This window comes from Syngnathus scovelli, chromosome 19, assembly GCF_024217435.2.
Source record: "Syngnathus scovelli strain Florida chromosome 19, RoL_Ssco_1.2, whole genome shotgun sequence".
NCBI classification, from domain to species: domain Eukaryota; kingdom Metazoa; phylum Chordata; class Actinopteri; order Syngnathiformes; family Syngnathidae; genus Syngnathus; species Syngnathus scovelli.
In genome coordinates, this window is record NC_090865.1 from 5,758,233 (window position 1) to 5,770,697 (window position 12,465).

A 12,465-nucleotide genomic window follows, 5' to 3' on the forward strand; every position below is an offset into this window, starting at 1 on the left:
CTTCCTGCTGCGCCATTTTTTTTGTGGGGGGAGACTCACCTCGACATGGATCGTTCTTGACCAGGAATTCGTCCAGAGCCATCCAGCCTCCGCCCACCCGCACCATGACGGTGCTTCGTAGGATGCGCACCAGACGGAGCTGCTGCGAATCGCCGAACTGCGCAGAGAAAGGCGAGGCGTCAACACGAGGAGGCCTCCGCGTGCATCCGCAGTAACACCCAAGCAGCCATGCAGGCAAACATGCACCAGAAAGAACGTTGACAGCCATCACGTCATCGGCGGGGGCCGTCCCAGGTCATGAAACATGCTCGGAATGTAACTCAAGACTTGATGATTAAACAAAATGAGCAAAAAGTGTTAATCTCAGTTGCCGTTACAAAGTTTGTTATTAGTTGGTTAGTTGTGGTGTGATTTTTTTCAAACTTGTAACTCATCACACCATCTCGAAAAAGAAGAAACTGGCCGATTCCTTCACCAGCGTCAGTACGAAGCGCAGAAAACACTCATCACAAAACAACGGCGCTGAAACCTGCTTCCAATCACTTTCATATTTTCGCTTTTGTCTCTTGGATACATTCAAAACAACGCAATAGCAATCTCATTTTGCCAAATGCATCTTTGCACTTTGTTTTTGCGAGGAAGCAGATTTCACGCCAGAGCATCACAAGTAACGTTACCTGGTTTCCGAGGAAGAACTAGAAAAAATCCGGCAGAGGCGGCGCACGGAAACACAAAGGACAAAGAAAGAAAGGAAGAGATGACGATTGAAACAACAGCAACAACAACAAAAATAATAAAACAGCAACAATAAGCCTGTGGAGGCGCGTTCCTTTTCATGTACAGTGGCACCTTGACTTAAGAGTTCCGTTTAATCGTTGCCACGCTTGCACCTCAAATCATCTTTCCCCGTGCTAATTTGGTTAGCTTTTCTATAGTGTTTTGCATTGGGTGATAGCATTAAGCTAGCGGATGGTATCTTGAACAACTTGCAAGTCAGGCACCACTGTACGATTATCAAATATTTGATGCGTATGAATTAGAAGCGGGAGTGACTCACAAACATGAGCAGACACACACACGCACACAATGTGACAAAGTGTGACACGCACGTCTGATCTCATCTGATATGGCAAAACCATTGGGTGATCATTTCATTACGATACAAATGTCATTTCATCTCCGAGTGTCTCAAATGGTGCCTTTCAATCATCTGCAAGTACACGCGAAGTAAAAACAAAAAGTGGGCGTGGCTTACCCGGTATTTGTTCTCCCCTATTTGCTCCACCTGGAACCTCTTGGCGCACTTACACTGAGCCACCTGCCGAGTCACCTACACCGAACCAGACGAAAGCGTAAGTCTCGATTTGGACTCATTAGATGCACGGCGTTGATGACGCTCACCTCGTCCTCAATCTTGTCCGCGTCCGTGGTCGGCCTGTAAGCGTCCTTGTTGGGATGCAGGGCGGCTACAAACTCGTAGTAGTCGATGTAGCCGTCGCCGTCTCGGTCAAAGATGTCCGCCACTGCCGTCATCTCCAACTTGCTGGTGGGGAACTCTGTGAGGGATGTATACAAATAAATACAAAGTATCCAAAGATGTTTTTTTTTTGTGTGTGAACGCACTGGACGCCAAGATGCCGTCGATGAACTCTTGCCGCGTGATCTTCCCGTCCTGATCTTTGTCGATGCGCCGGAAGAAGTCCATGACGCGCGATTTCTTGTGGTTCATCCAGCGCATGTACTTCTTGCGCCACACGTCAAAATCAAAGTTGGCAAATTCTTTAAGCTGCAGCGGAAGAAAATGCAAATGTGTTTGTGTGACACCTATTTGACTCAAGACGTGAAAATATCAAGAGAACGATGATGCCGCTGTACCTCCTCCAACCTGTCCAGAGCGTCGTTGAGTTTTCGCTGGCGGTCCAGTGCCAGAAGCCAAACTTGCTGCCAGCGGGCACACAGCTGGTTGAGTCGGGGGTTGGTCCCAGAAACCTGCACCGAGGCCGGCTGTTGATGCTGCTGCTGCTGCTGTTGTCGCCCTGGAGAGGAGCAATAATGTCAAGAAATGATCAATCAATACTAATCGATGCGACGAGTTCGTAATCAATATATGCAAGTGACTCACGGCCTCCTCTCCTCTCCGCCAAGCTGCTGGGAGGCTCAGCGGGTTTCCTTTTGTAACTTTTGGTCACTTTATCCACGTCCGGCTGTTTCCTTGTCATCTCCTCCATGAACATCTAACAGAGAGCCAATATTTAGATTGAGTCTGATCAATACCGAAGGATGTGCGTTGATCAGAAGGCCGACCTGGTGTTCTGTGATGAGTCCTTTGACTTGGGGGATGTCCTGCGGGAGGGGGTCCAGGTCTCTTTGCACCAAGGTGGTCTCGGCCCACTGGAGCCACGACAGGAGCTCCTCCAGTAGGTTGGCGTTGTTCAGGACCTCGGTCAGCGCCGCCTCCAGACGTTGCTCATGCTGCTTGGCCCACGTCAGCACCTGTGAGCACACGTGTTTGTTTTCAACACCTTCAATTCCATGTTGACCCCCTAAATGCCTTAGGAATGAAATATTTGCCTCATCAAATATGAAACAGTAGGTGTCATAAGATTGAGCCCTGGGGAACCTCACATTTAATCTGACACAGCAAAAATTTCTCACCTCCTCAAAGCGTGCCCGGATGATGGTGATCCAGTGCTTAATGGTGGTGATGGAGTCGGGGTGGCACAGGGCCAGGATGGCCTCGCCCATGCCCGCCGCCCGGTTGACCTCTGCCCTCTTCTCCTCCACGGTGCCCAGGAATTGACGGTGGGTGTGCAACAACGCTTGGAGAGTCTCCGCCTCCTCGGGAAGGACGCCGCGGAAGCGAAGGCTCTGCTCAGCCTCGGAGAGCCACTCCAGGAGCATCTGCACTGCTGTGCGGAACTCCTCCGCCTGAAATGCGACAAAAAATACTCATAGGTATCACCAAGATGATTCTTTATCTTTCTTTTTTTTTTTCTTTCCATACCTGTTTAAGTGCCTGTTGTAGTCGCGTCTGCTTGGTGACGGACAAAGCGCACACCGTCTCCCAGCGGTTGCTCAGCTCCTGCAGCTGAACTTTGACCCACGCCGTGTCGTCGCGTCCCGTCTCCATGAGGTCTCGAGCTGAGCGCTTCAAGGCTTGAACGCTGCCCGTCCTCTTGCCCATCTCCTTCTGGAAGGCCTGAAACGTGTTTCAGACAGCAGGTGGCGTTACTGAGGCTCATTGTGAGTGTCAAACTTTTAAGCTCGGACAAGTGGGTACCTTGTGGGAGTCCATGAGGTTGGAAACCAGGTCTAGGTCGCCATGGACGGGCAGATCTTCAGCGAGCTGAGGCTCCACACGGTACAGCCAGTCCACAAGAGCCTGAAGGGCCTCTGCAAACTGCCCCGAGAACAGAAGAGCCTCCTCCAGCTTGTGTTGCCTGTTTGAAGACAAAGATCCTTTTAGTCTTTTTTTTTTTTAATTAATGCAACAAATATTGTAAATGATTGGATTAATGAACTGAGCAAGTTATAAGTTGCCCTTTGTGGATAAAATCTCTTGTCACCTCTCCACGCTCTTGCCACAGACGGTGTCCCATTTGTCTCGGACTTCGCCAACCAGCAGGTCCAGTTTCTGGGTGTCTTCCGGCAGCTGAGCTTTGTCGCGCATGGCCCGGCCCGACCTCACCGTGGTGTCGTAGACGGGCTGCTTGGATCCCAGCGCCTTCTGGAACTCCTGCCAGACCGAGCGAGATGTGAGGAGGGACGTCGGCGCCAACGGGATTCCTGTACCGTACCTTGTGTTTGGTCAGCTGGACTTTGATCCTGTCCGGTTCGTTGGGGATTTCCAGTTCCGAGTCCAGGCGGTTCTCGGCCTCCTCCAGCCAGTCGGACAGCTTCCGCCAGGCTTCGTGGAACTGAGGAAAAGAGGTTTGTTTATAAAATCCCAACTTCCTAATCATTCGATGGAAAAACAAAATGGCCACCCTGGTTTAGTACCTGCTTGGCCCGCTTGCGAGCCTCATCCAGGTGCCGCCCGCGGTCCAGAGACCTCTGAACCAACTTGTCCCAACGGGCCTGGACGCTGAGCAGTAGGTTCTTGATGAGGACCACGTCTTGCTTCAGACTGGCGAAGCGCAGCTGGGAGCCGGACTTCTCCAGGGCCAGGACCTGCTCGCGGTGCGTGTTCACCTCGTTGACGAAAACCTGAACGCATGTGAAGCCGGAAACCGCGTTCACATAACGTGCGAGTCTGCGGACGGACAGACCTTGTTTGTCACGGTCGGTGACCCAACCTTGTGCTCGTCGATCTGGAAGAGGACCGTGTCCAGGAGGAGGCTGGGCGGCTGGGCCATGTTGAGGGTCTGCTCGGCCTGCGTCAGCCAGTTGATGGTGTCCTGCAGGGAAGTCTGGAAACTGGTCGCCAGCGAGAGAGCCTCTTCCAGCTTTGCCTACGGCGGTTGACAGGAAAACAATCAGACACGTCGACTGAGCGACTTTGTCGTCAAAGGCAAAAGCATCTTACCCGTCGGTCGTCCATCTTGGTGTTGAGGATGGCCCACTTGTTCTGCAGCATTGCCAGGTTCTGCTGGGTCTGCGTGGTCCCCGGTCCCGCGTCTTCGCCGCGAGCCAGAAGCATGGACTCGCCGGCGTCCAGAAGCCGGTGGTACTGGTCGGCTCGCTGGCTCAGCTGGCTTTGGAGCTCCTGTGGACGAGCAGATGGCTTCATGGTCACATAGGTTCATGATTGGTTTTTGGCATCATTTAAATTCCTGGAAATGTTCCCTGGGGTCCCTGGACCTGGTTTTAAGAGTTAAGTAAGTTTCTTAATCACCATGTGCTGTTCCAGCTGCTCCCTGGCCGTCTCGGGGAGACCACCGGTGGGCTTGGCTGCAGACAGTTGGCTCTCCGTGCGCCTCATCCACTGCAGGAACTCCTCCAGTTCACCATGGAAGCCCTCAGCCTACAAGAAAAAAATCCAAATGGATCAAGGATCCAGTTGTTTCCAGAGCTGCACGTTTTGTTAAAGTCTACCTGGTGCAAGGCGGCTTCAAGCAACTTCTGCCGCTCCTGGGTCTTGAGCAGGAGGTTCTGCCAGCTGTGGTTGAGCTTGTCCAGTTGCTCCCTCAGATGGCTGGCCTCATCCCCAGGGGACGACTCCAGGAGCTCGGCGGCTGCCGCGTTGACCGCGTCCACCGTGGCGTGGTGGGACAGCACGTCATTGCGCAAAACCTGCAACCGTGGATTCCGAATTTCAATTGAATGTTTCTCAGAAATCACTTTCAAGTAAAACGTACGTGATGTTTGGCCAGTTCGATCTCAATGGCCTTGGGGTCTGAACTGATTGGTCGCTGGGTGTCCAGGGTGGTATACGTGTGGGTGAGCCAGGCCTGGAGTTCAGACAGGGCATGCTGGAACTGACCCAGGGCCAGCAGGGCCGCCTCCAGCTTATGCTGTGGTGGCAAAAAAACAAGTTGCATAATGCAGCAGCTGAAACGCACAAGTCTCCTCGTTGGAGCATCATCATCATCATCGAGTGGTCCCCTGTCTACCTGTCTCTGAGTGATCTTGTCCCCCAAATTCTCCCACAGGTGGCGCAGCTCAGTTAGCGGCTCCTGGATCATGTCCCGGTCAGTTTGGTCTGAAACTTTCTTCAGCAGCAGCTCCCCCTGGTGGCAGAGTTTCTCCATGTCGATCTGCTGCTGGTACACGTCCACTTTGTACTGCTGCTCCAAGGAAAAGCAGACTTAAGTCAGTTGGGCTCCAATTTCGGAGGGGAAATGTTCACACACTAACTAGAAGATGCCAACCTTGAGCTCTTCAATCTGGTGTTTGACCGTTCCCAGGTCAGTGCCCACCGTCGACATTTCGCACAGTTTGATGACGGCGTTGTCCAAGTAGTCGAACATGGACTGCAAAAGACAAATCATCGCTGTCAAGTCTTTGCCGTTGGCTTCAAGAGGACACCTGAGTAGAAATGTTGAGATGCGGTGCTTGCAGTCACCTGCAGAGCGTCCTGGTATTGCACGGAGGCGCTCATGGCCTCATCCAGCCTCTCCATCCTTTCTCTCCATGTCCGGTTCAGACTTTCCCAGGCACTGTTCATCTAAGGAGTTGCAAAAAAGAAATAAGTATAAGGCAGCAAAATTACCCAAAGTTTTTAGGAGCATCACACACTCACCTCATCGATGGTCTTTTTAACTTCGGGTTTCTCGGTTTCTCCACAGGCGAAGATAAGGTCTGCCCCAAGGGTCCTGACAAACTCCAGTTCCTCCCTCAGGCCGTCCGTCTCCGCCTTGATGGCCTGGACCGGGGAAGCGGTAGTCAATTAAAAAAAAAATATCTTGAGAAGCCCTCAACTGAAGGCGCTACACACCTCGGCGGCCTCGATCTGCTGCTTGATGAGCGAGGGGTCCACGCCAGGGTCCTCCAGCTCCTTGACGATGTCCTGCGAGTCACGCAGCGTGCTCAGCAGCGCAGACACGTCGGCCCAGAACTTGCCAGACAGGTCCAGCACGTCGTTGAGTTTGCTCTCGCGGTCCTCGGCCCGCTGGCGGATCTCGTCCCACAGCGAGCGCAGGCGCAGCAAGCGGGAATGGACGGCTGGTGGACGGCATTATTTAGATTGTCGCTCTTTGTAGCGGGACCAATTTTGTCAACTCACCCTGGGCAGCCGGGTCGTCGTGGGCCGCCCGGCCGATGAGTTCCTCGCCACGGGCGCAGAGGGCGGAGAAGCTGGGCAGCAGTTTGTCCAACTCCAGACCTTGCGCCCGGTGATCGGCCAGCTGCTCGCGGATCTTGTCCACCTCGGCCGCCACTGGCGGAGGCTGACGCAGGCGCTGCACGGCCGCCTCCAGGGTCTCCAGAAGGGGGTCCATCTTGTCGTGGAACTACAAGGCGGGCGAATTACACGTGAGGTGAGGGCAAGCGGGTTGATGATTGGCATTTTCCGCCTTCCAAAAATCAATGTGAAATATCAAATCCCATCTGTGTGCTCATTATATTTTTAATGAATCGGGTTGGTACAATTTAAAAGTGCAGGAAAAGCTCGGTTTGATATTTTCTTAAATCAATCGACGGCATCCTCGAGGACAATAAGAACAAAAATTAAGGGCAAGCAAATGTTGTGCAGGAGAAGGTGGGTGAGAAAGAGGCAACTCCGTCTTACCTCCACCAGCTGGGTGACGGGCAGTGAGCAGTGACCATGGAGAAAAGTGGTGGTGGTGACATGTGGCGAGAACACGCAACCGGCGAGATGCGACGGCGTGGAGGACAGGACAAAAAGGACGTGTTGGATGGGAGACGGGACGGTTAAAGGAGGGTGGGTTAACACACAGTGCAAGTGGACGCACGAAAGGATGGAGGTGGGATGGAGGGTGGAGAAACAACAACCAGTTAAATCTAACACATGCCTTCAAAGTGCAAAAAATGGATAGCGTTGAACAAAAATAGAACCAAACAAATAAAACTCCATCTTGATTCTCATCAGCCAAAACACACTCGTGCTGTTTAGCGGTCACACACTTGGGACCTACCTGAGCGGACTGCGACACGGCCTCGTCCAGCAGCGCCGCGCGACCTTTGACCTCATCCTTGATGGCCGAGTAGCGGCGCTCGGCATCGGTGTAGCATTGCGTCACCCGGGGGCCCTCGCTCGCGCTCAGTTCGGCCAGCGGGGGGCCGATCTTGAGGAGCTTGTCCATGTGCGGCTTGTGTTCGGCGATGGACTCTCTCAGAAGCTGGACGGAGGCAGAGAAGACATTTTGAGAATATTTTCCACACTACATGGGGTCTTAAAATAATAACGTTCTATTTTACCCTCATCTGGTCCTGCTGCAGGCGCAGAGCGTCCGTGTCGATGGCGGGCGGCGGAAGCTGCCCGATGAGGCTCTCCGTCTCACCCAGCCATGGCTCCAGTTCTTCGTAGGTCTCCCAGAAGCGGGTCACCAGCACCTGAGCCTGCTCCAGGGCCGCAAAGCGCTCACTGTGGTTCTGGTTGACAGCGTCGTAGCGGGCGCTCAAGGAATCCGTCTTCACCTGAAGGAGAAGAGAGGAAGTTGTTTTGGGAGGGAAAATTCTAATTGGTGGAAGAACCAGGTTCTGGCTCACCATCAGCGCGTCCTTCTGGGCGTCGCTGCACGTCTCCAGAATGTCGTCCCGAGTGGCGAGCAGGTGGTCCACGGTGTCCTTGTGGCGGATGATGTCAATGTTGAAGGCCTTCTGGACCTGCAGCTGGGCCACCGTCACGTCGGGCTCCAGGCTCAGCGGGCCCAGCGATGCCAGCTTGCGCTCCGTCTCGCCAAGCCAGGCCAGCTCGGCGTCCACCGCCTCCTCGTACTGCAATGAGGAAGTTGTGTGTCAATAATAAAATAAAAGAGGTGATCAGAACTCGGAAGAACTCGAAATAATCCCGCAGTACCTGCTGCGACCTCTGGATGGCGGCCTGCACGAGCTGCACCCGCTGTGTGATGGTGTCATCGGCTTGTCGGTAGCGCTGGTTGGCATCGGCGACCAGTCGGTCCAGACCCTCGCGGGCTCGCCAGGGCACCAGGTCCAGCAGGGCGCTGCCCACTTCATTGAGGGTGTCCAGCACCAGACGCTTCTCAGCTGACACTTTTTTCAACTCCTATAAAGTTAAGACGATGAAAAAAAAAAGTATAATCTCGCAGAGCCTCACTGACGTACCTTCTGTCGCTCCTGGTAGGCGGGCGAGGCGTCGGGCTCCACGTCGTTGAGCTCGGCCTCCACGGCGTCCAGCCATTGGTTGAGGTCGTGGTGGGCGCTGGCGAAACGCGTGGCCAGCTGCAACGCCTGCTCCAGCGTGCGCAGCGCTTTGCTGCTGCCCGCCGTCATCTCGGCGTAGCGAGACTTGATTCCGTCCAGTTTCTCCTGAATCAGCAGAACCTCCTCGCCTGCAACACCCAGCCGGGCGGTCAGGTCGACGATGGAGAGAGTTGAGCGGTGCCAGACACCCACCTGTGGTCTGCTTGAGAAGAGCTTGTCCGTTCTTGACAGCTTGGTCCACTGTCTTCTTCCTGCTTACAATCTCCTCGTTGAGTGACTGTGAAGGGGAAACACAACAAACTTCATCGTCACCGACTTCATCATTTGCATTCGATTCAATACGAAATGATAACAGTGTTTGGAGTTCATTTTTCTCCGCCTGCCACCGCCGTCATCGTACCAGCGTGTGCTTGTGCTGCTCGGCTAGCACGTCAGCTTGGTAAGTCTGCACCGACACCAGCGCCAGCCGCTGGCCCACCTCGGCCAGCCAGTTGAGCACCTCCACCTCGTCCTCGCCAAAAAGCCGGGCGTTGGCTAGCGCCTGTTCCAGCAGTGCAGCCCGCCGCTCGCACCACTCGGAAAGCTGGGCGTGGCCCGAGCGGACCGCCTCCACGCGCTCGCCCAGCCAATCCCGGTCCGAGGCGCAGCTGAGCGGAGCCAGCGATTGGCTGAGGGAACGCAGGTGCGCTACGTCCGACTCTCGAGCGCACACGTCGTCTTGGATGGCCTGGGAAGTGCGTGTGTGTGCGTATGCATGTGTGTATGTGTGTGTGTGATAAAAAGGGACAGATAACAGAAAAGAGAACAAAGGATGGAGACAAATAAAATATGAGCATGGTGATGACAAATCATAAAGCTGAAAATCATAAACTGGAATGACGAATGAACAATAACACACACCAAAATATGAAACAATTCAAAAACAAAAGGCAAAATGAAGATGACATTTTATGGGTCATGTTTGTGTCACACGCTGTAATTCGGACTTAGTGATACTTAATATATCCAACTTTCATTTTGGCCAGCCAAAGCCATACTCAAAACTGCCAGCAGTATTGTAAATGTTTTATTTATTTACGAGCAGCCAAAAGTGGGATCACTATTTGGCAAGATCACATTGTTTTCGTTTCAAATCTGTTCCCCCCGGCTGTATACGGTGTTAACGACCTTATTAATAGCAAAAATGGCTTAAGAAAGTTAAGAATGATGGCTACCTTGTGCTTGACGATCTGCTGGCTGATCTTAGCCGTCTGAGTTCCCATGGGCTCGGCAGAGCTGACGCGTCTCTCGGTGGCGCTCAGCCACTCGCCCAGCGGCTCCAGAGCCTCGTGGAAATGAAGCGCCAGCACCTGGAGCTCCTCCAGCTGCCTTTGCCTAAACGCCCAAAGATGAGGAGGAAGTTCTTAGCATTTGACCGCTTAGATGAGCAAACCAAATCAAAGCATCTACCTGGAGCTGGCCTTGTCCAGGAGGTCGTTCCACCTCTGGGCCAGACTTTGTAGCTGGCTCTGGATCTTCTCTCGGTCCTGAGCGTCGGCGGTGGCGGCGATGCGCTCGCCCTCGGCGCGGATCATCTCAACCGTGGGCCGCCGGTCATCCAGCAGTCTCTGGAGCAGCTGGACCACCGACGCAGGAGAATTTAAAAGCAAGCGAGCAGGATGGATGTAAACAAATGATGGCTAAACGCATTTACAAACACAGGAAATGGATGTTTGCTAAACAAATGACGCTATCCCACAAGTTCCCTGTTGCGGTTCTTTGCCAGTCGAATGGCTCCATTTAGCGCCGAGTCAAAACATCACCGAGATATAAATCCTCAAAGGGATGATTAGCGATAGCAATCCCGCTCTCACCTTCTGCTCTTGAATCTGGGCCTTGACCACGCGGTACTCGGCCGACGGCGGCTTCTGATTGGCTACCAGCTCCTCGGTGTCGCTCAGCCAGCTGAGCAGTGGCTCCAAGGCGTCCTGGAATTTGCCACAATGCAACAGGGCCTCCTGCAGTTGGGCGATCCTCTCGGCCACCTGTCGAGCCCACGGTTACTCTTGCGTTCCCACACATCGGCGCTCGCATACTTTTCTGACGCCGACTCTCTCCTCACCCTCTTGTTGAGCGAGTTCCATCTCTGGTTGGTTTGGTCCAGGTCGTGCTCCAACGCCCGGGTGTCCGTGTTCTTGGCGGCGCTTTGGATCAGACCCTGGCCGACAGCATTGACGTGCTGCAGCTTGGCTTGAACGCCGTCCACTTGCTCTCGTTCCAGAGCCTGACAATCCAGAAAAGAGTCGAGTTAGTGGTTGCTTGAATTTGCAATTTCGAGTTGCTCAGAACTTCTCACCTGTAAACACAAATTTATTTATTTGCTGACTCATCTTTGTTTTTAAACAGTCGGGAAGGTGAAAAATGAAGGAAGAGCACAGCCAGGAAAAACAACAAGCCGAGGCGAGGAGAGTTGTGTGTGTGTGCACCGCGTAGATAAAGTACACACACTGCGTACTTTGTAGTTGACTTCTCCTCCTCTCTCTGGCCGCAGTCCACACACAAGCGGCGTTGTGGAGAATGTCCCACATACTTGTCATTCTTCCATTCCTCCCAACAGCACGCGACCCACAACCCACGCAGCAGCCTCCATCTTTTCTTGCTCACATCTTTGTCATCCTGTAAGCACAGTTGCTTCTTCCCGATTACTTGACCTAACCAACTCCCTTTCCCTTAAATTTTTTCCTCCATGACCCGACCCGGTGCCTGCTATCAGACCGGGCGACTGTTTGTCTTCAGGCTCTTTCCTTACTTCCTGCCGGCGGGCCGCTTACCCTCGCTCACTTCCTGCCTTTCAGCCCTCCATCCTTCCTGTCGTCAGCGAGCGAGGAAAACAAAGTGCGGCGCCGACATCGTGACGTGACGCCGATAACGCCGACTTACAGACCCGAAAAACCTTCCTCGCAAGATTTTCATTTGATACGTGCATGAAATGTGGCAGAACCATTCAGCTTTGAACAGCGAAGGTGATGCTAGCCCCCCGCAGCTATCAAACAGCATGCTAACGCTACGTCCATCTGTCTGTCTAGTCTGTTTTGTCTGCAGGGCACACAAAAGCGCGCTGGCCCTTTAAATGATCCAAATGGCCTTCTGCTGGTGCGCCAGCCTGCCAGCGTGCACGCCCTCCGCCTCTTATCATGCTATCAAACGCTAACGAAGGAGCTAACGTGCGTGCACGCGCGCACACTGTTTAGCTCTCACCTCCTTATCTCGAAGCAAAAGCATTCAAGCGTGGCTGAGAGTGTTTGAGGGGGTCAGTTGACTCGAGACCTAAAAAGGACTTCATAACACTGCAGGCGTCAATGTGACCTCTATCAAACACCCATTTTGTTTCAAAGCAGTCCTTTGAGGGAGGCACAAAATAAACTAATAAAACAACCGCAAGAGTTTTGAAATTGCCTCAGAGACATCTGGTGGCATTCAAAGGAGGTCAGAGGCGACAAGCAGACTCGGACTGATGCAAGGACAACAACAAATCACGCAGAAATCAGCTTGTGCCAGATGAAAACTGCACTCCAAGCCTGTAGTTAGCATATGTAGTTTTGCACGCTGGTGTGGCATGGAGGCCAGCCTGTCCATGTAATTGGACGAGAGGTCTCAGAGGGGGTCACATGGTTCACGTTTGGTGAGCCGAGATTGGAGCAT

The 12,465-nt window shown here is 53.2% G+C and overlaps 1 protein-coding gene across 17 annotated transcripts in view; it reads right to left on the bottom strand.

Annotated features, from left to right (window-relative positions):
- macf1a (microtubule actin crosslinking factor 1a) overlaps positions 1–12,465 on the bottom strand; it is a 67,323-nt gene that overhangs the window by 4,375 nt on the left and 50,483 nt on the right. For 13 of the 17 annotated variants that reach the window (XM_049750052.2, XM_068648967.1, XM_068648978.1 and 10 more), the window contains 36 exons: positions 10,886–11,047; positions 10,638–10,808; positions 10,234–10,400; positions 9,999–10,158; positions 9,185–9,511; positions 8,977–9,061; positions 8,686–8,912; positions 8,420–8,626; positions 8,110–8,337; positions 7,819–8,037; positions 7,536–7,739; positions 6,665–6,890; positions 6,377–6,603; positions 6,182–6,304; positions 6,005–6,106; positions 5,811–5,912; positions 5,553–5,726; positions 5,298–5,453; positions 5,035–5,232; positions 4,835–4,963; positions 4,526–4,705; positions 4,296–4,451; positions 4,000–4,206; positions 3,798–3,917; positions 3,567–3,736; positions 3,281–3,440; positions 3,005–3,199; positions 2,656–2,928; positions 2,305–2,493; positions 2,123–2,234; positions 1,876–2,036; positions 1,624–1,786; positions 1,402–1,556; positions 1,256–1,330; positions 678–695; positions 40–157 (listed from right to left, as the gene is read on the bottom strand). In XM_049750052.2, the coding sequence (XP_049606009.1) occupies positions 40–157; positions 678–695; positions 1,256–1,330; positions 1,402–1,556; positions 1,624–1,786; positions 1,876–2,036; positions 2,123–2,234; positions 2,305–2,493; positions 2,656–2,928; positions 3,005–3,199; positions 3,281–3,440; positions 3,567–3,736; positions 3,798–3,917; positions 4,000–4,206; positions 4,296–4,451; positions 4,526–4,705; positions 4,835–4,963; positions 5,035–5,232; positions 5,298–5,453; positions 5,553–5,726; positions 5,811–5,912; positions 6,005–6,106; positions 6,182–6,304; positions 6,377–6,603; positions 6,665–6,890; positions 7,536–7,739; positions 7,819–8,037; positions 8,110–8,337; positions 8,420–8,626; positions 8,686–8,912; positions 8,977–9,061; positions 9,185–9,511; positions 9,999–10,158; positions 10,234–10,400; positions 10,638–10,808; positions 10,886–11,047 (6,046 nt within the window). The remainder of the gene's footprint in view (positions 1–39; positions 158–677; positions 696–1,255; positions 1,331–1,401; positions 1,557–1,623; positions 1,787–1,875; positions 2,037–2,122; positions 2,235–2,304; positions 2,494–2,655; positions 2,929–3,004; positions 3,200–3,280; positions 3,441–3,566; positions 3,737–3,797; positions 3,918–3,999; positions 4,207–4,295; positions 4,452–4,525; positions 4,706–4,834; positions 4,964–5,034; positions 5,233–5,297; positions 5,454–5,552; positions 5,727–5,810; positions 5,913–6,004; positions 6,107–6,181; positions 6,305–6,376; positions 6,604–6,664; positions 6,891–7,535; positions 7,740–7,818; positions 8,038–8,109; positions 8,338–8,419; positions 8,627–8,685; positions 8,913–8,976; positions 9,062–9,184; positions 9,512–9,998; positions 10,159–10,233; positions 10,401–10,637; positions 10,809–10,885; positions 11,048–12,465) is intronic. The other 4 variants (XM_068648968.1, XM_068648979.1, XM_068648974.1 and 1 more) reach the window with 2 other exon arrangements.